The sequence below is a fragment of the Macrosteles quadrilineatus genome, unplaced genomic scaffold, assembly GCF_028750875.1.
Source record: "Macrosteles quadrilineatus isolate MER2022 unplaced genomic scaffold, UCM_ALF_1.0 Scaffold_2__2_contigs__length_208266976, whole genome shotgun sequence".
NCBI lineage: Eukaryota > Metazoa > Arthropoda > Insecta > Hemiptera > Cicadellidae > Macrosteles > Macrosteles quadrilineatus.
The window spans coordinates 28,223,478-28,248,049 of NW_026542595.1; the positions used below are offsets into that span (position 1 = coordinate 28,223,478).

Sequence of the window (24,572 nt, forward strand, 5' to 3'; positions counted from 1 at the left end):
AAAATAAAGTTCCTTTACACTTTTGCGATAAATCTAATATTTTCTTCAAAATTTAATAATAAATTATGAAATTGAAAACATTTTTACGCTACTATTTTAGTTTTTCTACAGTAGTTTTTTTATTTGTAGGAAAAATGAAACACTTCCTCTAAAGGTTGTAGAGTATGTCTTTCTGAACACATAAGTAACATATAATAACATACATAAGTCTAGGAATCCGATATAACCATGGGCAGGGAACGGCCCAACTAGACGGGAGTCCGAGCCTCGGTGACGCTGTCGCCGACGCACCGTGCAACCTGATAGCCACAAGTGAAGTGATCGACCCACAGTAAGGTACGGATGAGGTGTTTATGCAGTATAAACTATATATTAAAGAGTTATAACTAATACTGTTAGAGATTACATTACCTGTAGTGTTAAACATATTATTTCATGGTATGATTTTTTTTACAAAACTTCCAATATTGCATTAGTTTTAATTGGTTACAAATGCCTGTACGCTTATGTTTTATCTCTTTGTAAATCAATATAAATAATTAATTATGACAGTATTAAATTATGGTAATTAACATATTTATAGTACATTAAGACATAACTGAATGTTATATTTGATAGGAATAACACAATGAATAACACACGTTTTTGAACACAATGACACACGTCAATGCAAATAAAATCTACAGTCTTTAAGATCAAATAAAATATTTACAAGACACAAACTACCGTGAATTAATTTCTTTGAAGTTACAGTTTTCTGTTTTTGAATAAAGAAATATCTCTTTGTCCTTACTTACATGTTTCGTAACACAATTTTGTCTGCAATTGGAGCGTTGTATTACAAACGGGGTAAGAGGGGCGGGTCTATGACCTTGAGTGGGCCAAGGCCTGGCTGGTGACAGTGATTTATGGTTTGTTTACATCCTACTGCCCTTCCTTCAAAGAAAAAGACACTTCAGTTTCAAAAACATTGAGCCGTATTAATAAAGAAGAGGTAAACCTTTTACTTGCGAAAATTCGAGGAAATCCTTCTATCTGTATTAATAAAAACTCAAGCAAAACCTTTTACTTTATAAGGAAAAGGTAATCCATAGAACGTTGAGGTTTTGCTCATGACTTAAGTAAATGGTTATTAATAAAACTGACCATTTACTTTTTCTTTGAAGTAAATCCTTCAAAAATGATGCATCTGATCAGTAGCAGATTATACGTTTAAGTAAAAGGTGTGTGGTGGTTTTACAGTGTGGTACTAAATTTTAGCGAATTTCCTAAATAGGGAAAAAGCTATTTCGTAGGTCTCATGGTAAGACCTAGACCCATGACCCATTTACTTTTCCGTTTTCAGGTCCCCAGAGGCCAAAAACCTCCTCCGTTCAAATTCATATATATGTGTGCCCGTTAGCACGATAACTCGAGCAAAGGTGATCCGATTTTGATTAAATTTGGTGCAAACGTGTAAACCTACGTTTATTCTAAGGGATTCGCGAATCAGCATAATAGGATATGGAAACGGGGGTTTATGGGCGGTTTTATGGGGTAATTGGATTTTAACATTTTTTACCTAAAACATAGAATTTAGCAACTTCTTTCCAAGCCATTTCGTAGAGTTTAAAAAAACTATTAATTTAGTATATCGAAGCGATGTTATGCGCCTAATGGCTACGGAGAAATTTCAAAAAAATTGTAAATTTAAAATTTCCATGTTATTTTTATGGAGAAATTTTTAAACTGTTGTAGTTTTCTTGTTTATGAGCATTTTTTGATCAAATTTGCATTCATTTCATACTAAACTATTACATTTTACAAAAAAAAACACCTTTTTACCCTCCCTGTAGCAGTTAACCTAAGTACTCAGTTAAACTAACGCTTTTTAAATAGGGAATGAATGTGATATTGGAGACATTTTAGTGTACATCCAATCAGGCAAATGGAAATTTACTTAGTCTGCAGGTTTGCTGTGTCGGGAGTAATTTGTTTACCTCCTACTAAGCTATCAACATTTCAATAAAAACACACCTCAATACCTTCCTTGAATCAGCAAACCTAAGTACTCATTAAAATTAATATAATTTAAATAGGAAATAAATCTGACAATTTTCAGGGAATATTTTAGAAGAAATCCAGGCAGGTAAAAGGAAATTTATTTAGTCTGCAGCTGCGGCGAGGGTTCCTGTGGTTATACAGTACTGCATGCTATCTACAAAGCATATATCATGATTTCTATAAACAAATTTATGTACCTGACTAACTATTATCATCAACCCAATTCTATGTCTAGAAAGGGGTTAAGATTCTGGGGGTAAAATTCCGGCCCACATACTCTAGATTTTATAATTTAGTTTGTGATGATTAAATTCAAAGCCGGATGCAAAACCATTAGACGGAGTTGGCACAGCCTTCGAGGGGTATCAGTAGAGAAAAATAGACAGGATCAGACGTGTAACATTTGATGTTCCTAAAGAACCATTTACTTCCGAGCAGAAGGATTTGCTCGGAAGTAAAAGGTAATCATTATTAATACGGTTTGAAGGATATGCTTTTACTTTTACCTTTTACTAGAAGCAAATGCTTTTGCTTCATACCTTTTCCTTTTGAGCATATCCTTCTTTTTATTAATACGGCTCATTGATTTACAGTTTAAAAACATTGACTTGTCATGGTAATTACAATTATTAATTGTGATGAATAACTTCTTGATCTTGATTCTTGAATAATTGTGATGGTCCATTTGCATTTAATTTTACTTGTGTTGTAACTCTTTATAGGGTGACTTGCCCAGCGAATGACCGGTTTGCCTTTCAGTGCTAGGCCAATAATTTGTATTTCGTAAGACTTTTTTGTTTGCCTTTCAACTCCATTACCTGTTGTTGAATTTTAACAGTAATGTCACTATTTTTATTAATTATGCTAATTTTAAATAATATGACAATTAATTTATATAACAAAGATAAGTTCTGGTATTTGTAGTAAACATTAAATAAAACTTAGTTTTTGTTGTAAATTTCCAAGTTTTCTTATAAATTGTAATGTTCTGATAGCATGGTTTGAAACCAAAATCTCGTAAAATCGAAAGACATCTAGTTTAAAATGTAATATTGAATTTAACCTTGATTTAGTTGGATAAGGTTATTGTAATATAGCCATTTTAGGGAAAATAATTTTTTGCAGCAAAGCCTCAGTAACACAAATTGTGATCACTGTTGTGGTTCAACTGAAAATATCATCTAAATAGTCCGTGACTAACTAGTGCTGCTACCTAGTAATGCATTGAACAACCTGCTGTAGCGCTATCTGTCCACAATCGTTCGCGTCAGCTTAAATACCGGTTTTTGACTCCTCAGTCTTCAAGCACAGATAGCCGAGAAGGCTAAGACGTGTGTCACTTGGCCAGTGGCATTCGTCGGATCGGGTTCGATTCCCGTCCTGTGTGGCAAATAATTGGTGACCTGTGTGTTTGTAGCGAACTGTATATATACTAAAATTGTAGTATATATACTACAACCACTGGAGAATAGTGAGGTGTTCATAATCCTTGGTTTAGTAATACACCTCGAATCATTGGATTGGGCGAATATTTTAGCTAAGTTGTAACATTTAGACAGACAGATAGAATATTTTAAAGGCTGTGAGTGTTGTACGGCTGGCCACCGGACAACTATATCTCTCTCTATTGTTGGATGCACGCTCCAACCTATTGTTATCAGCTGAGCCTTGCATTCCGTCTGACTATCCTGTCGAAGTTTGTCGAACGTTACGCCAGTATTTTTCCACGATAACTCTGCCTCAGAACAGCCAGAACTACTTGAGGAGCGACATCGCTGACTCGACTACAAGACCCATTCTTTCTACGTATGTCTACGGATTATATGGAAGCATGGTAAGCAGTATGATGGACTTTTAATTTTGTTAAAGGAAACTTTTAACTTAAAAACCTAGTCAAAATTCAGAACGTAACCTAAAACTCAGAAAAACAATATTTTCTCTCTCAAGTTTTGTAAATGAAATCTTAGTTCATGAAAGTAAAACCTGTTGTGTTTATTCAGGAATGATTTAATGGTTTTCATCTTTAAAAACAGTTATTTCGATTTTATAATGTATTGTACCATAGTAGAATATTTGTAAAAATTTATTGTTTCAACCTTGAAAAGCTTTGATAAAATATCTACGAAGTCTTAACCATTATTCCAACTTGTGAAACTACTGTAACTAGGGAACAACTTTGTCAAAACCTGTCAATACGAACATGTGCTAAATTGAATTAATTTCCTTGCTGAAACATTTTACGAGGTTAGAAAATGTTTTAAAAACTAATGTAGGCTAGGCTAGTTTCAAATCATAATGATTTCAATGTCAAGTGTAAATTCTTAGTTTATTTATTTGTGTTCAATTTTTAACTTTCTCCCCCTATACCCTAGTATATGGAGAAAGTATTGTTTTCGTCAAAATTTTCGAGTTTGAGTTTTGAGTGGATATATTCGTTTTGGGTCCCCCTGGACCCAAAAAAGTGGTTTTTGAAGTGATGTCTGTGTGTGTGTGTGTGTGTGTGTCTGTGTGTCTGGATGTGTACAGAGCTAGGGACTACACCTGTGGTCCGATTTCAATGAAATTTGGTATGTAGGTTCTAATCCGTGGTATCTCCAGGCGTTTTTTTTTCATTTTTTTGAAATTTTGATTTTTAATGGGGATTTTCCCATAAAACCCATAAAAAACTGGAAAAATCGGATTTGCTCAAAAATGGCCCGAACGATTTTGATAAAAGTTTAGTATGTTGTAGCCCTTTAAATTCTGAACAAAATGGTACAAATCCCATTTCTGTAAAAATTACGGTTCAAAAGTTATGGTAAATTATGTTATTTTCCCATAAAACCCCCATAAAATAACAAAAAATAGGATTTTAGACAAAAATCAGGTTTTGATTTAACAGAGTATGTTATGATCCTTATAATTTTGATAGTTTTTGTAATTTTTTAGAAAATTTTATTTTAATGAGGATTTTCCCATAAAACCCCATAAAAAACTGGAAAAATACGATTTTGATAAAAATTTAGTATGTTATAGTCCTTTATATTCTAAACAAAATGATACAAATCCCATTTCTGTAAAAATTACGGTTCAAAAGTTATGGTAAATTATGTTATTTTCCCATAAAAATCCCCATAAAATAACGGAAAATCGGATTTTCCCAAAATTGGCTAGAACGATTTTGATAAAAATTTAGTATGTTATAGACCTTTAAATTCTGAAGAAAATTGTACAAATCCCATTTCCGTATATTTACTCTCACCGCTTACTCATGAGAAAGGTTGTTGACAATCTTATGGGAGAAAGTATGTGTCAGAATGCTGATACCGTTTATTAAATGTGATGTAATCTTGTAAAGTTTCATGTAGGCCTAGCCCATTCATGTTCAATCTGTGGAAATTGTAAGTATGTAATTTTATGTCAAAAGGGTCTAAAAGTCTTCGATGTTTAACCGATGTCAAAATGTATTCTGCCAGTACTGAAAATAATATTTTGTTATGTAAGAATTTAGGCTGAGACAATTTTTCAAGTTTTATAGTAATATTTGATACATCTGAACTACTCTAGATTCTTTTATAATATTTCACAGACTGTTTGTAAAGCAATTCTCAGTCACCACTCTCATTCAAAGTTCAATGTACAATTTTATTCTGAACTCTTTTGCTGTCTAGTAATGTATTACAAATATCATGTGATTTAATTGCCGTTTGCGGTAAACAACCAAATAGTTAAAAATATGTTCTGAATGTTAGAGATTTCATAATTTAAAAGATTTGGTTTGGCGATACTGATACTGACTGAGGAATATTTGTGTAATATTGTGATTTTTAAAAGTTGTGTTTGTTTATCAATATTTTGGAACAAGTATTATTACACTTTTGAATATGTAGGGTTTCTGGTTTGGAGGATGCTAGTCTGGACCCAGAGCTTCACCCTGCTGATGACTGTACCGATCTTGACCCTGCTGAAGAGGTTTACCTACTTGACTTAACCTACCCTAACCGGGACTGCGGATTTGTTCGCTGAGGGACCTCCACATCCGTATAACTGACAGATGAGTGTAGCTTTAAGGATCTTAGAAGTTGGTTGGACTTTTTAAAGAACTTTCACTATTCATTACCGCAAGACCTGGATCAAAGCTACTCCAGCCTATTGGGATACTGTTAAAATCACAAATAGTTAACTTAAAAATAGTAAATCGTAATCTGATGATTATTTGTCTGTATGTATATAGTATTTGATAACTTGTAGTAGGTATATTTGTGTAAAGTAATCTTTCCAATTTTGAAAAGAAATAAGGGCCCTTCTTAAAAAAAAAAAATTAATAAATAAATAAAATTAATTCAAGAAAATATTGAAAGCGCTTTCCACGAAAACAAATTTTATTCAGATCATTTTACAGTTCAGTATATTGACCATGCTACCTACTTGAGTGTAGGCTCTGTTTTTTTTTTATAATTAATTGAGTATAGGTATCTAAGGTTGATTTCCTGTGGGAATATTTTTGAAGCGAAATCGCTGAACTAGCCTACCAGGTATATATATTTTGTGTATAGGTATAAGGTTGATTATCTGTTAGAATGTTTTGAAGCGTTAACGCTGAACTAGATTGTGTGTAAGAATTTTTCGAAGCGAAATCGCTGAACTAGCCTACCTTAATATTTATATGTATATTATTTGTGTTTTCAGCTGAACTATTATTAGATTAAGTCATGGTTTCTTATTTGTGTTTGTACTCCTTCAGAAATGTGAAATGTTATTGATGTAGGTATTGAAATTTGACAACATTATAGGATTGAAGGATAAAATATTGTTTTCATTGTGGAACCTGGTCTTAGATTAACAACCATCCATCATACTTGCTTACCATTGGTTCCTTGTTACCACTGATACACCAAGCAACTTATAACAAGGTGGCGCCCTCTCAAAAGTTATGGAATATTCTCTCCATCACACTTAGAACTCTAGAGCTCATGTTAGAAAATTTTGACCCACCCCTACTCTACCAAGAATTTCAGAATGAAAATTTGCAACGAGCTAGTTAGACTACAAAGTGGTTGTTAGTGTATCCTATGAACATGCAGGTCATCAATGGCCGTTTTGCTACTTTTTGTTAAAAATAACCTTCCTCTCTATATCCCTTAGAGATTTTAAAAAAACAACGATATATTGTTGCATAGGCCACGAAGCCACGAGGACACGATGGGCCTTTTTAAGGTAAACATTTTTTTTTTAACTTAACAATGCTCTCAAATGAGAGTATTATAATGCTATGTATTATTATACCTACTTTTTGGTTGATATTTAAGAGTTTACCCTATAGGCTATCATAAATTGTTCATAAAAGATCAATTAAGCATGTAAGAATTGTTTTTTATACACCAAAGTCATGAGTCCAGTAAATAACCGATGTCATGCCAGTGAATGACCAGTCCTATGCCAGTGAATGACCGTCTTCAGAAGGTTTAGTAAATCACTTATAAAATCAGTAATATAAAAAAAAAACGGGGATTTATATTGTTAAAAAATTTTAACAAGGTCTAAAAGAAAAAGCCTAATGCTATATAATCACATTACCAGTATCAGAAGTATATCACATTTTACATGATATGTAAAATAAAAACATAGGTAGGCCTAGTTAGCTAACAGAAAAACAAGAAAAACGTCTTTAAGTGCCAAGAGGATATTCGATCGGGATAAATCGTAACTCTGGAATGAATAAAACACCAATCAAGGTAAATTATGAATGAGAGTGAAGTAAATAAACTCATACCATCTCCTATGATGTGAATGATATTGTGTAGAATGAACTCGTCATTAACATTTATAACCTCAGTGTCCTTTATCCATACTATGAAACAGTTCAAACAACTACAAAAATATTAACAGAACTATACCATAAGATCTTAAAAATTTAAATGAAATAAAAAACTAAGTTCAATTCTACTTTCTTTAACACTAATCACAGCTATTAGAAGTGGATAAAACTAAAATGCCACAATAAATTAGGTTAATTTCACTGACACACAACTATGATATTTATATGGTAGGAATAACCTTAGAAAACTAAATTTTTACTCTAACAGCTGATGATTAAATAAATTGCAGACAAATGTAAACAAAAACCCAAAACAAATTTTTCTTCCTATACAAACTCCATGCTAACTTTCACCTTCTGTGGGGCGGGGCCCATTAGGAATTTTGTAAAATCCTTCTTATTGTCTGCCTACGCTATGAGAGGAATGTGTATGCAAAATCTCATACTGCTAGGTGCTATGGTTTGGCCTATGCGTTGATCGGAATTTTGCATTTATATATTAAGATGATTTAGAGTGAAACGGTCATTCATAGGCAGCGGTAATTCACTGGGCAAGTCACCCTAACATAATAAAAGATAAATCAGATAAAAAAGTGTATTATTCCATTAACAAAGAATAAATACCCCCGCCGCAGCAAACCTGCAGACTAAGCGAATTTCCATATACACAGCTGGAATTCCACTAAATTATTCCCTTAAAATTGTCAGATTTATTTCCTATTTAAACATCATTAATATTAATGAGTACTTAGGTTTGCTGCCACAGGGAAGAAAATAGGGGGTTTTTATTGAAATATATAATAGCTCAGTATGAAGCTAACAAAATTTCAAAATTTCATTAATATAATGTCCATACACAAGCAAACTACAACACTGTATTTATTCTCCATAAGAATAACATGGTAATTTTAAATTTACATTATTTTGTGATTTTTCCGTAACCGTTAGGCATGCAACAATGCTTCAATATACTGAATTATTTGTTTTTTGAGCTCTACAAAATGGTTTAGAAAGAAATTGCAAAATTTTATGTTTTCAGGGTGAAAAATTAGAAAAACCCATTTTTACCCCATAAAACCCCCCATAAACCCCTGTTCCCATAGTCCGATCATGCTGGTTCGCGAACTCGTTAGAATAAATGTAGGTTTACTCGTTTACACCAAATTTCATCAAAATCGGATGATTTTTCCTCGAGTTATCGCGCTAACGGACACATATATAAATATATAACATTAACAATAAACATTAACATTAACATAAATAAGCTATTACCGTAGGTCTCATGGTAAGACCTGGACCCGGGACCGATTTAGTTTTTCGTTTTGAGGTTCCCAGAGGCCAAAAACACCATCCGTTCAAATTCATATATATTTTATATATGAATTTGAACGGATGGTGTTTTTGGCCTCTGGGGACCTCAAAACGAAAACCTAAATCGGTCCCGGGTCCAGGTCTTACCATGAGACCTACGGTAATAGCTTATTCCCTATATGGGAAATTCGCTAAAACTAACTTAAGCGATAACAAATCAAAGAATAAAAATCATATGATCAGCTGGTAGTTAAAATTCAGTCTATTAGAAAATTATAACAACTTATTTTTCCTGGAACGTGTTAAGCCGCAACGCAGTTAATCCAATTACAGAATCAGGAGTAGAGTGGAGTTAGTTTAACCCTCCAAGTGTCCATAGTTATGGTATTAATGTCCGCCCATTTACTGCGTAATTGCAGGGTTTTATTAAAATGTATCTTAGAAACATAAAAAAATGTAAAGTATACTGTTTTATATATCATTTTGTTTGGGAAATTATGGGCTTCAATGTAATTTATAAAACATTACAAAAAAAATTTTCAACAATTATTGTGGGTTTAACATTTCTCAAAAATTATAAAATAAATGAAAAAAAAATTATGTTTGCGCTCAATAAATTTGTATAGTTTATAAGTCTACAAATATTTTAAAATATCCACTTTGTTCTAAATGTTATAAGGATTACAAAAATATAATAATATAAGGAAGTAAATTTGCAAATAAATAAGTTATAGGTGAAAAACAGATTTTGTACATTTAGCGTTAGCTAAGAATGCATAGCCTAACCATAGCTAGGAACCTGGCCGATAATTTACATCAATACCTACTTCTTCAGGATCATCAACCAGCCCTTCGAAATCACTTAAATCTTTTTATAATGCACCACTACTTTTTATTTTTAACACTAAAACAATGATAAACGTAATAAAACACATCAGTCATCAGTGCGAGGTTAACCAAGTTGTTTACAAATATGCATGTCAGCTGTCTGCTACAATATTTTCGGAACTAAAATGAAAAGCGTCTAGAAACAGACATCAGGAGAAAGCTTAGAATCTGCCGAAAACAACGATACCAATCTCGATCCAGTTCAATCTGATTCAGTCAGTCCCAGAGCCTTCGCCGTAAATGATGTTTGTGTGCGACGCATAACACCACGGCGGGTGTGTTGTGCAACGATTACGCGACGCTTAACACTCGGAGGGTTAAATTTAAAACTGTGTCTTTGTTGAGCCTACTCTACTACTCATAGCCACTTTTCAGTGGCAAGGTTAAGCAGGGTTTTTCTGGGTGCGGAAGCAGAGAGCGGAGAGAGGAACGCGGAGAGCTGAAAAGAGATTAACATGGTGTTCCGCTCCGCTTCTAGGAAAACAGTAACATTAAATTACCTAAGACAAGTGGAGTCCGCTCTCCGCTCTCCACTTCCGCGCCTAGGAATACCCGGCTTTATAGAGTAGGGAACGTAGTAACCACAAACAAATGAGTCATCAGCAGAAATGAGCCTTCCCAGATTTTTGCCCCTCAGCAATGAAGTAAATATGAGTAATCTTCAATATGAACAGAAGAGAACAGAAATATGAGCAGTATGAGAGTAAACTCACCTACATCTGACCTTGGCATGACTGACCGTGTAATAAAATCAGAGGTCTCTAGTGTGTAATTTCACTAAAATGTATAATGTGTCCAACAAGCTTGTTTCGACAGTAAATGTTGAACTTTCCTCTTACAGAACAGAGTATAAATTTCTGAACCATGAGTTTTACTTTGCCAGCCTCTTCTGTGTTATTAGCATCATAGTCTCACACTTGACAGTTATGAGGAAATCAATTTGTATGGAAAGCATTTTGAGTTTTTTAAGTATATAGATTTTACTTACTTAAGTTTTTCTTGTCTTTTTTTACTGCATTGAGAATCTTTTCCTTTTTCATTTGCCACCTTAGTTTATTCCTTATTAAAGCAGTTGTTTGATCAATGCCATTCAGAGCTGAAAAACAAGTGTCTCTATCATTGTTGGCTCAACTCTATTAAAAGGCTTTAACAGTTTCTTAGAAACATCAGACAAATGGAAATTTGCTTAGCCTGCAGGATTGCTGCAGCATGTGTATTTTTAAACTAGCTGTGTGCCCGTTCTACGCACGGGGATCTTATAGTAGTCAGTTGAAACCTTCTTATATTAAGATTAAGAACAGCAGTTAGTTTGCATATTTGCAGATATGCTGGCAAAACTATTATATATAAACCTTCGCAAATACAGTATCTGACAGTTCAAGCCAAAATAAATGCTTCGCAATTAAATGTCACCCGGATCGTTATGGTCCATATGTCCAATGAATAAACTAAAAAATGTTTTATAGATCCATGAAGCGTAGCCCTAAAGTAGGCCTATAATTGAAAGTTACTTTCCACATCGGTTAACTTAAACGTATTTAAAGTACTACCTCAACCTCACCATTTAACACTTTATTCCGGTTGACATTTTCAGTATCAAAGGTGCTCTTGTCCATTCCGTGAAACACTGAGAAATAAGGACATTAATGCGTTACCAACAGACATACACACAACAATCCAAAAAAGGCCACGAACTATTGATACATAAACAATATAAAGGCGTAAACAATTCATGATGGTTTGCCCAACAAATGTTTTACTCAAATAGGTTATCATTTTCTTAGCATACCGGGTAAGCTAAGATTTGGAATCCAGACAGAAAAAGCAAAACTTATACAGAGTTAAGACATCACTTAAATTAAATACGGACGGCTCTAATAAATAAGGTGCAACACCAACGATAACTAATTTGTAAACTACAGTGATGTGTTGGTACCTACGTAAAAATGATTCTAGCAGCTACCAACGGTTCTAAGGAAAAGAACCAGTACCTACGTAAGAACCTACCTAAGAACTATAGTACATCCGACCAATTAAATACATTAATATCTAGTCCCGAGGTTATTGATCTCTTGCTTTTGGATTTTCTCGTAAAAAGTTATAGCGTAAACTTATCGGTGTCAGTTTGAAAAAAAAACAACCTTACCCAAACAACTTTTTGTTATTTAATAGATTATGCATTCTCTAAACAATGATTAGTATATCTATTAACATTAGAAGGAAATGTGACGAAAATAACACAATGTTGGGGTTTTGGTCATTTGTAGGCCATGTATTCTATGGAAAAGTACCGGTATCAAGGATCGTCGTCAAAAAGTTGTTATGAATAAATATGTAGGCTTACGTACCCAAGATATGAGCTATGGGCCTATTGGCTGTATGGTCCAGCGATTGCATCACACGGTGAGTAGAAACAGAAAGTGACACATTGGAAAAGCGAGTTTAGCACTTCCTCTGTTAAACCTCTGTTACAATCACCCACTGCAGTTGTGATTTTTTACTTTACACTTTACACAACCGCCATTGAAGTGCCGTCAATGAGTGGTAACCTTTTTTGTAAGCTATTGGCGACGATCATTTCAGTGTCCAGCCCTATACAACACTGATTCAAGGTCTTCTTTCTGGTTGTCAAAACTCAAGAAACATTTTATACTCAAAGAATTTCTGGTTCCGATTTGGACGATGTCTAGTTATTTAATTTCATTTACGGTTACACTATAAGACTATATTATTGCACTTGCGATTAATTAAATCCGTTTTAATCTCACTTGGTTGGGATTTGCTTTCAAAACGTGATTCGAAATGGTTGCGGTATTTGTAAACAACATTTGTAAACATATCATTGACAGCTAGAAAAAATAATCTTGATCCGAACAGCTGTTCGTTATTTCATAGACAATTATGTGATAAAAATTGAACGAAAATTTGACAAAAATCGCACAAAACTGTATTTTTGAACGTCTGTAATTTTATTTACAAAGTAGTGAGGCTATATTTAAATCACTAAAGACACTCTCGCCAATCCAGTGAATACATTAAAATGACTTGGATCTTGATAGGTACTCTGGTTTTCACGGAGAAGATTGCGTAAAATGCCATCTTGAGTGTTACAGACAAAGGGAAAGACAGACAGACAGACAGACAGACAGACAGACAGATATAGAGATAAGACTCGTTTCTGCTTCTTTAATGTATAAAACGTAAAAATAACCTAAAAGTATATAATTCTGAGCAAAGTACAGACAAAACTCTAATTTTATTTATATAGATTACAATTTAAAGCAATGTACTGTTAATGTTGTATAGAAATGTTTAAAATAAGTTAGTAAATAAAATTTAAGCTTAATAGAAACACTAATGGTGTTCTAGAGTTAATTGTAATACCTGACTCTGAATTAACATTTTCTCCAGACTCCAGAAGATCCATTCTAGTAAATTCTCCTGAGAACTGTTCAATATAGTTACGTAGAGGCGTTGTCTTACCAAGGTTGACTTCTCAAAACAACTTTTTATGGAGCTTTGCAGTAGTATAGTAATTTGGAAAAAGCTTGTTATTGAGATGTTTAACTTGATAGAAACAGGAGTTTTATAGAGGTTAATTTAATATTGCCTTTTAAGGTGTTTTCCAGAAAAATTGAAAAAGGCACTAGTAATAAGTTAATGAGGTTGTTGTGTTATTGAGGGTTTAGTAAACAAGGTTCTGCTGTAATGTTGCGTTCATCTCTATGTAGTCGCCCATAATAGTTTTGGATTACCAATTTTGTTATTGTTTTTAGGATAGGCTAAGTGTGTTTCATCTAAGAAATAGCTTCAAACTGTTTTACCTTCAAAAGTTAAGTCAGTAAGTTTAGTTATCGGTATTGGTAAAGATGATTCCCATAAGACATTTTTTGAGAAGTGGTCATTTGTAAAGTCGTTGTCTTCTTCAAAAGGAAATGACCTTTGTAGATTCATACATGGCAATACATGATGAGGTAGTTTTGATAAATAGTCTTTTGTTAGTGGTCCAACACAATGGCCTGCTATTTCTAGATCCATGACTGCAAATCTCTTATTAAAGAAACATATTTTTTCCTGAAACAATAAAAACATTCTTTTAGTTCTAAAATGAGTTACCACAAAATGAAAAATGTACGGTGCAATAGAGCACGAGGTGAAGGCATTAACCCTCGAGGAGGCGCTTCACCAGTAGGCCTAACACAGGAGCGGACGCATGCGGAGTTTTATTCCGCAACACTAAATAGCATAAATTTTACCCATTTTACTTGCTGTTATAACGAAATATTGTATGTAAATGTTGAATAACCTAATCAGAAACCTAATTTCTTTGTTAATAACATTATTCATTTAAATTAATATGAGTAGCCTAATATTCCAAATAAACATATTGAGCAATTTTCTAGTATAATACCTTAAAAAAGGTATCACTGTGGGTGTTACGAGAGAGGGCGCGAGCAGAGTTTTGCTCCCCAATTATACATATGCATGCAAACAAAATATATTAGATAATAATTATAAATGAAACAATACATTTAATCATGTTTATAATTTGGTATGTATAAAATATACACACAGTTTGACAAGAGCGAAAGAAAAAATAAACTCTACACTACGCGATAGGGCGCACACAGAGAAAACCTCCACAAACTGACACCGCGTCACTGAATCGCAACTGACAACCAAATAAGGAGGAATTTGAGGGTAAAAGTAGCTTAGGGGCATTCCCGGGATGAGGTGCGTGAAGTATGGAGCCGGAAACGACTGCCGACACCCATTAGGCCTATGCATAATTTATATTCAAAACAACAACTACACAAGTGCGGAGTAGCTCGAGGGTTAAAAACAAATACTATCCATAACATTTATAATGACATTCGAGATGTCAGGAACGTTTCTTAGCTTTTTGGTAATAGGTGAAATAATACTATTATCCTGTAGCTGGACCACTGAGGTAACTTGAAATACTAGGGAGGCAGGTAACCTGCCTGTCTACTGACCTCGTGTAGACAAAGCTTAAAGGCAGTCCTGCTTCACTAGAGTGTAAAAGAGGGCTATAAGGGCTAGATAATTAAAACAAATAGGCTATAAAGCAAAATTGCCATCGTAACTTTTTAAGTTACATTTTTAATCAATTTTATTATTAGATGAATATGAAGGCCAACTTACATGTAAAAACTGAAATCTTGATTGTAAACATAAACAAATAATCGTGCATCACCATTGTTAGACTAGGCCTTGTTTAGGTTAAGTTCCACCTTTGAATCCACAGGTCCTAGTTAATTAGTAAGAGTGTGTAGATTGTATTATAGATCTATAGAATATTGTAGATTTGGAATAGTATTGATATGTTACATGTATAAATGCTTTAGTTTATAGTTTATTGAGCAGCTAACCGCACTCAGAACTTAGTACTTAACCCTTAACTTAGACTGCCCACTGGCCACTCCATTAGTGTAGTGCCCACCGGAGATTTTACGATTTAGGTGTAACTTATTTGATTTTTGATCAGGATTTAGGTTAGGATTGCAGAATTGAACATTGATAATTATAGTAAGATTATAGTGTAACCTAAACCTACTACACAACAAACAAACATAAAACCAAACAAAACTAGTGTTCTCGACTGTTCTGTTTCAAACAGGAAAACATACACTTAAAACTTTTTCTTTTAAATTTCTTTCCATGTAGTTCGCTTTGGATAGCTGGCTTGACTAAGCAGTCATGCAACTATAACACTAATTAATTTTCATAAGGTTAAGACATAAATTATCATAGACATAGATATTCCCTAGTCTATGTATGGTCTATGAATGGTTGAGGAAATAAGTTAATATCTGATATTATAATATACTTTTTTGATTAGTTTCGTTCAATGATTCACACATCAGCGACTTCAATAGAATAAGAGCCTAGAACCTAGATATGCAACAGGAATCCATCCACAAAATTGTGTAGCCTTTGAATGAAATGCATTTATTTACATTATGCAAAAAAGATCCAGCCAAAAACAAAAGTAAAAACTTTCTTTGATCCAACCCACATACAGTTATTGTTTAACTACTTTCAACAGTTTGTAACAAGGATCCAGTTGGCTGGATCTTATTTTGCAATCGGCTGATAAGATACTGTAGTAGGATTATTACCACGGCTGCTTTTAACTCCAGGCCGCGGCCTTCGAAGTGGCAACGTCGCAAGTGGGGTTGTAACAGCTGTTTTGTTTGGAAGCAGCTAATATTATTTATGTACTAGCTGTAACCCGCGGGCTTTGCCCCGTTTAACTTCTTAATTTTCAAGATTATCTCGTTCGCATGGCTCAATCACGTCCTGGTTGAAGTTTGTTCGCTACGCTCACTCACCTTTAGGTTGGAGCTCGTTCGCTACGCTAACTCGCCTCCAGGTTGAAGTTCGTTCGCTACGCTCACTCACCTTTTGGTTGCAAATTAGCTGTTGTCATAAATGTAAAAGAAATAATAGTGTTGCACCCTGTTGGTAATCCTTGTAACTTTAATGCTATTGAACATCATAGAACAGAACCAACTTGTTTAATTGAAACAGCTGTTAAGATTCAATAATTCCATTTCTCATAAGGTTAACATGGGAAACTCCAGAGCCACTGGGGCGGAGCCCGAAAGGATTTTTGAATTAAGAATATGCCTATATGTTAATCGGGAATGTGAGCTATCATCATGCCAAATTTCAGCCCAATCCGACCAGTATTTTTCGCGTTCACTTGTCACAAACATACATCCATACATCCATACATCCAAACTTTCTCATTTATAATATTAGTAGGATTTACGAAAGATTGGTTACTGGACTATGACAATATTGACTTCGCTTAAAATGTACAGATATAGATTTGTAATTCATATTGTTTTGGTTTTCAATTCTGTATTTTCAATATTTCAATAAATTTATGTTCATAAATTTAAAATTAAATCAATAAAGTGCGAATTAATGAGCTGATGTCACCTGTCTGCCATGTTTTCTTATGGGACGGGACCACTGAGCTATAATTCTAACTGGAGGTAGCACTGAATGTCAAAGATGCGTGTCGCCAGCCGCCATGTTTGCGTGAGGTGGGTGTCCATAAGAAGCCATGTTATTGCTTTGACAAAAAAACTCACTGCTATACAATCTAGTTATAAGAAGCCATGTTATTGCTATGGTAAGAAAACTTACTGCTATACCAACCTAACAAAATCAGCGACTCGCTTTTGACAGACTTCTGCCATGGCAGTGCTACCTCCAGTTATAATTTTAGCTCAGTGGACGGGACTGTCTCTTCAGTCTGTCTCTAAACAACACCACTTGCGACGTTGCCAATTCTACCAGGCCGTGGCCTAGGATTGCAGTATTTGTGAGTGAAAATTTTGAAACGTACGCTTCAATGTCCCTGGCCTTTTATTTCGTAGATACTGTATTTTGCAGTACATTATTAAATTTTTAATATTTTTGGGACGGGGACAACGTGTTACAAACATTTATTTGGTTTTAAATAGGTTCCTAGGTATTCTTCCGTATTTTTATGTCTCGAAATTTACGACCATCACACGTGTCCCTTAAGGTACATTTTTCAAGACGAAAATTCCAGAACATTAGCTCGAGCCACAATTGTTAAAAAAGCCAGGAATGTAGCAGGTAGTCGATTTGACAGGGCTGAACATGTCAAACATAGGTCACTGAGGAAAGTAGCTACACGCATTAGAGATAAAGTCGCGGTGAACCATGCCGTGATTTGCAAAGCTGATAAAGGAAACTCGATAGTTATTCTTCCCAAGCGTGACTACTTAAACAAAGTTTACGCATTTTTCGAGGCTAACGACATAAACCAAATGAGCAAAGACCCGACAGCTAAATATTCTAAAGAAATTAATAAACAAATTAATGCTAGCACAAAGCTACTGACAAAAACTGAGATGAAAAGTCTAAAAGTAACCAACCCACAGGCTCCTATTTTTAGAGGGTTGCCCAAAATTCATAAGCCGGACATACCCATAAGGCCACTTGTAAATTTCATTCCATCCCCAGGATACAAAGTTGCAAAGAAATTGGACTCCATAATACGACACGAGGTCAAGTTTGACAAAAGTTCTAGTCTAAAAAATAGTACTGATCTTGTAAATATGATAAATCATGTCACACTAAAAGATAGTTACATTCTAGCATCATTCGATGTAGTTAATCTGTACACAAATGTACCAGTAAATGAATCCCTTTCAATACTCGAAAAGAACTTATTAACAAACTCATCTTTATGCAAAGAAGCAGTAACCAACCTCATAAGACTCACCGAAACTATTATGAAACAGAATTATTTCCAGTTTGAAGACAAAATATTTTTACAAAAAGAAGGGTTAGCGATGGGTTCTCCACTATCATCCATATTAGCAGAGATATATTTAAACGACCTTGAGAATAAACATTTATGGTCTGATAAAAACCGCCTGAGAGAAAAAATGGTATTTTATCATCGTTATGTGGACGACACTATTGTCCTGTTTAATGGCACAAAGCGACAGTTGGGAATGCTACTAACTTACATGAACAGCTTACATAAAAACATAAAGTTTACTCTCGAAACCGAAAGCAATAAAACACTGAATTTTCTAGACCTTAGTATCTCAAGATGTTCTGATAAAAACAAACTCGTTTTTAAAATCTATAGAAAACCTACAACCACACACCAGACCATCCATAACAGTTCACACCATCCACAAAACCAGAAATTGGCAGCTTATCACAGTTTTGTTAATAGATTACTATCAATCCCGATGTCTGAAGAAAACTACAACGAAGAGGTCAATACCATTAAATATATTGCAATAGCTAACGGTTACAGGAGCAATATCATCGACAAACTAATCTTGAAACATAAGAACAAAAATAGCCGCATAAAAACAACCTTAGACAGACCGAAATACGTTTCCACCGAATTTGGCAGCTATCTCAACCATACATTAAGCAGAGAAATGTCTAAAAACCAAGTTATCGTCTCATTTAAAACTTCAAATAAACTTTCATCAGTATTAAAAGATAAGAAAACAAAACGTGACGACCAAACAGAAAATTCAGGTGTATACAAACTGAATTGTGACAGTTGTCCAAGCTTTTATATTGGTCAGACTTCACGGTCATTTAAAACACGTTTTAAAGAACATCTCCCGAAACCATCTGTTAACCAACCTAACTCCGCATTTGCTGAACATTTAATTAATAACAACCATGAATATACAGATTTTAACACCAATCTAGAAGTTCTACGATCCCATAAAGGAAGAGGAAGGTTATTAGATACTATTGAGGAATACGAAATTTACAAGGCCGGCAAAAAACACCCCCAACACATCCTAAATGATAAATCCTCATTTGAATCCAATATAATTTATGAGACAGCTTTAAACATCGACGAAATATTATCAACAGCTGATAACTCGAGGGGGAAGGTGGGGAGAGGAAGACATGGCGTCAGTCTAGACCTACACCCTGTACCCGCCGCTGTGTTGTAAATTAGTTGTGTGACCATGCATTTTATCGTTTTTTGTTTGTGTACGTGTTATATGTTATGTGTTACGTGTGTTTCAAGACTCATGACGACCTCCTAGGAGCGATTTTTACGTTCAGCTTGACAATGATGCCATAGACATCGAAACCGGTCGCACTAATGACGACTTAAGGATTACTTGGACAGAATCAAGGTAACTTAACCTCTTGTATACAATTCATGAAGTAATCCGGAAGGCAATACACAAGATGAATATAGAGTGATTCTCGTTAAACATAAATTCCAGACCGTAACATTGTCCCTGGCCATAAAGTTTATGATTTGGATCTTAAACAATTCAAAAATTGATATTTCATCATATTCCAAGGTTTTATACACACAAGAAGGACGCCTCTTAAAAAACATTAAGGTTTTTCATATATCGGGAACGTTTGTTCGGAGTTATACAAATAACTCAACGAGATTTTTTAAAGCTTTTTAATTTTTTTTAGTTTTTCGATTTTTTTTTTAGAAAGACCAAATTTACCAAAGGCTTAGTGAGCCGTTTGTTGAAAACTGCCCCTAAAACCTAATGTATTTACAGCAAAACATATTTATAAAAATAACATTATTAACTATTTTAAATATTCATTATTTAATTTATACTTACGTTATGGTCGTTACAGAATTTCGTGTTTTTCCCATTAAAGACGCTGTATTAAAAAAAAACCAACGACATTGCTTTACCATGGACATTTTATAAAATTTCAAATGTCATTGAAATAAAAAAAATTAAAACGTTTCGAAATAAGAAAAAAAGTGTTATAAAGTGCTTTCTACTTTCTCCCCCTATACCTTAGCATATGGAGAAAGTATTGTCTTCGTCAAAATTTTCGAGTTTGAGTTTTGAGTGGATATATCGGTTTTGGGCACCCTGTACCTAAAAAAGTGGTTTTCGAAGTGATATTAAAAATTTAAAACGAAATAATAAAATATTAATTAGGCCTACTGTTTAAATTCAATGAAGTAAATTGATTAAATAAAAAAAATATAGAAATTTAACTTCTGGAACCTTAAATTATTTATCCCTGAGTAAGCGAGCAGGACTAAAATTTTTAGTTTAATAAACTACAAATTTAACATAGGCCTACTGATGGATTTGTTGCACTACACTCTTCACTGAAGAATTTTAATCTGCCTTTAAAAGCAACAGGCCATTTTAAAAAGAACACTACACCCACGACCGAAAACTTCAACTCCCGAACGCGGTGACCGGACCGAAGACTTTCTGGAGAGTGTCCACTGTTGGTCTATGTTGGAATTGACGTCCTCCTATCAGCCTATAGAGACAGCCAATCAGAGGGTTTGATTGTTGGATAATCTTCTCTGATTGGTTGAGACAGTCCACGTGGACTTGATGTGGCGATGTCAAAAAGTTCACAGCTTGTCCTTGAGGAGTATGTTTTATGATATTATAATATTATATTTTATAATATTATAATATTATAATAGTCCTTGAGGAGTATGTTTTATCCATGCTTCAGGCTAGACCTAGGGGCTACGGCGGCATTACCATTTATTATCTGCTTCCAAACAAAACAGCTGTTGCAGCCCTACTTGCAACGTTGTCACTTTGAAGGCCGTGGTCTGGAGTTAAATGCGGCCACGAGTGGAGGTTGTGCGTCCTGCGTACTAAATTTAATAAACGAAAAAAAAACATTTGCACGCTATATTTTTTATTAAAACAGTTTTAAAACTGTACAGAGTAACCAAGCAGCAAAAAAATGTAATAAACAAAATCTTCATACATTTTCATATTTGGGGTAAATGACTCTCTTATTGTAAATGGCTGTTACCGTCAAATAAATCTATACTATTATAAATAAGTAAATAAAAAATAATTATACAGTATATCATATTGTCATGCACAGTATTATTTTTAGGTTCAGCTTGTACTCCTGTCTGTGCTGTCATTCATTTCTTCTTCTTCTCGTTCTTATACCTATTTTCTACTTCTTTCTGTTTGTTTTGTTTACATTAATTTTTTACTAATCAAATCAAAATTTTACAAGTTAAAACTTAGTGCTTTTATATTCGGTAGATATGAAATTTCTTTCGTTTTTTAATAATGTGAAAAACAATGTAAATTTTATAAAACGATCGAATTATTTTAGCGTACGATTTTTACCAACTTTTAACCAAACAAATCACGACAATTTAAAACATTTTAAATCTCAGAGAAGGAGTGATGAAGGTTATTTTGGAAGTAGGCCTAGTGGGTCTTCGAAATTAAAAATTGGCGTTGGTATTGGAGTTCTAAGTGGAGTAGGAATTTTAATATTACTGGAAAAATGGAATAAAAACCACGGCTGCTCATTGGACTTCTTAAAAAGTTGTAGATTCCCCTCAGTCGCTGCGGCTAACCCCACTGACAACTCTTCTCCAAACAAGAACAGTTTAAGAAAACAATTTAACTTTATTGCTGATGTCGTTGATAAATGTGGATCATCATTAGTATACATTGAAATACAAGATTCAAAAAGGTAGGTTTAGCAAACTGACTGTTAAGCTTATGTTTGGATCAAAGTTCCTAGCCTAAATAAAATGAAAATGAAAGGCTAAGTGCCTACTTATTTTATAGGCTTCTATACCTAATTAGGCCTAGGCCTACTGTAGCCAATAGGCGTCCATCTTAGCTTGTCCATAAGGGTGGCTAGGTGTACAGAATGTTTATAATTTAAGGGCTGCACTTTACTTTAGGTCCTACACTCATTCAAATGAAAATATCGATCGATATATCGATTAATCGATTGTTTCATTCGAATGAGTGTAGGATCGAAGGTAAAGTGCAGTCAATGTACTAAGTTAACCCTCCGAGTGTCCATAGTTTAGGCCTTAATGTCCACCTATTTTTGGCCCCTTTGCAAGGTTTTATTAAAACGGATGTGAGAAGCTTAAAACAATGTTAATTCTAATGTTCTATATACCATTTTGTTTGGAAAATCATGGGCTTCAATATTATATATAAAACATAAGGAACATTTAAAAAAAAAAAATTTTTAGGTAAAAAAAAAATATAATTTCGAAAATTTTCAAAAAAAAAATAAGTTCGCGCTCAATGAAATTGTATAAATTATAGGCCTATAAATATTTGAAAATAGCCACTTTGTTCTAAATTTAATGAGGATTACAAATATATAATCATATAGCGAGGTAAGTTATCAAATAAATAAGTTATGAGCGAAAAACGGATTTCAGTACATAGCGTTTAGCTAAGAATGCATAGCCTAACCATAGCTAGGAATCTGGCTGATAATTTACATCAATATCACTACCTACTTCTTCAGGATCATCAACCAGCACTTCAAAACCACTTAAATCTTCTTATAATGCACCACGTATATCACTACTTTTGATTTTTAACACTAAAACAATGATATACGTAATAAAACACATCAGTCATCGGTTCGGGGGAACCGAGCTGTTTACAAATACACGCACGTCAGCTGTCTGCTACAATATTTTCGGAACTAAAATGAATAGCGCCTAGAGACAGACCTCTGGAGAAAGCTTAGAATATTACGGAAAGAACGATACCTAACTCGATCCAGTTCAATCCGATTCAGTCAGTCATAGAGCCTTCGCCGTAAACGATGTTTGTGCGTCTTAAACTCGACGCGTGACCCTACACAAAGTGTGTTGTGCGTCTTAAACTCGACGCGTGACACTCGGAGGGTTAAGTAACTAATTTAAATGTTTGATGTTACAGTACAGAATTTTGTAGGTAGCCAATCTGCTTGGTCAATTTTATGTTAACTTATTAACTTGCAAAATCTTTAAATCATTTAAGATTTTAACGTTGGGTCATTTGGTTAACGTTAGGTCTCATAGTGGGGACTGGAGCCCCTTCAACCCATATTGATGAACGCCCATAACTGTAGCATTTTTTCAAAAGAGCTAGAGACTGGGCTAGGAGGCATTGTTCCTGCGGAAATGCGCTGAGAAGTTGGGTATAGAGGAACTTTTAATGGACCACTTAAGTTGTGTCTTACATCTTACATCGGGCGTCTTCTCCAAAATCAGCCGATCAGGGAATCGTAACATTTTCATCTGTATCAGGGTCTTCTTTCTTCATGAGGCGAGCTGTGAGAAAGTGTGGTTAGACACAATGTCTGAGATTTTGTAGTAGGCCCTAGGGCCTATCAGTCAGTGTTTGGAAGTAGCGCGCTACAAGTAGCGACACTACAGTAGCGCGCTACTTTTTTGAAGCGTTAGCTGTAGCTACGCTACTTTTTTTTTTAAGATTTTGTAGCTTTAGCTGTAGCTAGCTACATTTTAAAAGTAGTTGTAGCGGAATTTTAGCTACTTTTCTCGCTACATTAACATTAATTGAGATAGTGTTTTTATCACAACCTTACGTGAAACAGCATCTTTCAAACTGAGATTTTCAAACAAATTAGGCCTACTTTCTTGGCTTCATACAGCTGGTCGCAGCCGTTTAATTTCCTATTGCAACGTTGCGTGGACATGGAGGCTATTATCTGAGTGTTATCCACATTTTTGGCTCTTCAAAAAACGCCCTACTTTCAAAATTTGGTAAATGTTTTCAACATTTTTAACGGTTTTCGCCATGTTTTCTTGCCTAAATAATTTTTGTACAAATATTGTTAATGTTTTGTATTCTCCTTACTTTACTTTAAATTTTACACACTACATGTTTTTTCGTAACTTTACTCTTTGACCCCCAAAACTTATTTTTAATGTCGAAATTTGAAAGTTTTTACGAGCCCCATGTTATTCTTATGGAGAATAACATTGAAAGTGGCCGACTTTGGTGTGCTCATCTGAAAGGCTTAGAAACGTGATAGAGACTTGAAATTTGGCAGTAACGTAGTATGGGATCTTAAATTAACAGTGAAATTTGCAAAATTCCCATTTTCAAATTTTAACCACCCCAAAAATCCAAAATGGCGGAACTCTCTCCTTTTAAGCCTTTTTTTTTTGTTTTCGCTACTTTTTCCTACCTTTGCGATTTTTTTGCAATTATTA

The 24,572-nt window shown here is 34.2% G+C and overlaps 2 protein-coding genes across 5 annotated transcripts in view; one reads left to right on the top strand and one right to left on the bottom strand.

Annotated features, from left to right (window-relative positions):
* LOC128987137 (uncharacterized) overlaps positions 1-20,795 on the bottom strand; it is a 69,649-nt gene extending 48,854 nt beyond the window's left edge. The window contains exons 1-4 of one of the 4 annotated variants that reach the window (XM_054407860.1): positions 20,675-20,795; positions 20,194-20,264; positions 13,864-14,113; positions 11,028-11,135 (exon numbers count right to left, since the gene is read on the bottom strand). In XM_054407860.1, the coding sequence (XP_054263835.1) occupies positions 11,028-11,135; positions 13,864-14,077 (322 nt within the window). In that variant the 5' untranslated portion in view covers positions 14,078-14,113; positions 20,194-20,264; positions 20,675-20,795. The other 3 variants (XM_054407858.1, XM_054407859.1, XM_054407861.1) reach the window with 3 other exon arrangements.
* Positions 20,796-21,570: 775 nt separating this feature from the next.
* LOC128986285 (serine protease HTRA2, mitochondrial) overlaps positions 21,571-24,572 on the top strand; it is a 52,929-nt gene continuing 49,927 nt past the window's right edge. The window contains exon 1 of the mRNA XM_054406564.1: positions 21,571-22,066. Within this exon, the coding sequence (XP_054262539.1) occupies positions 21,627-22,066 (440 nt within the window). The 5' untranslated portion in view covers positions 21,571-21,626. The remainder of the gene's footprint in view (positions 22,067-24,572) is intronic.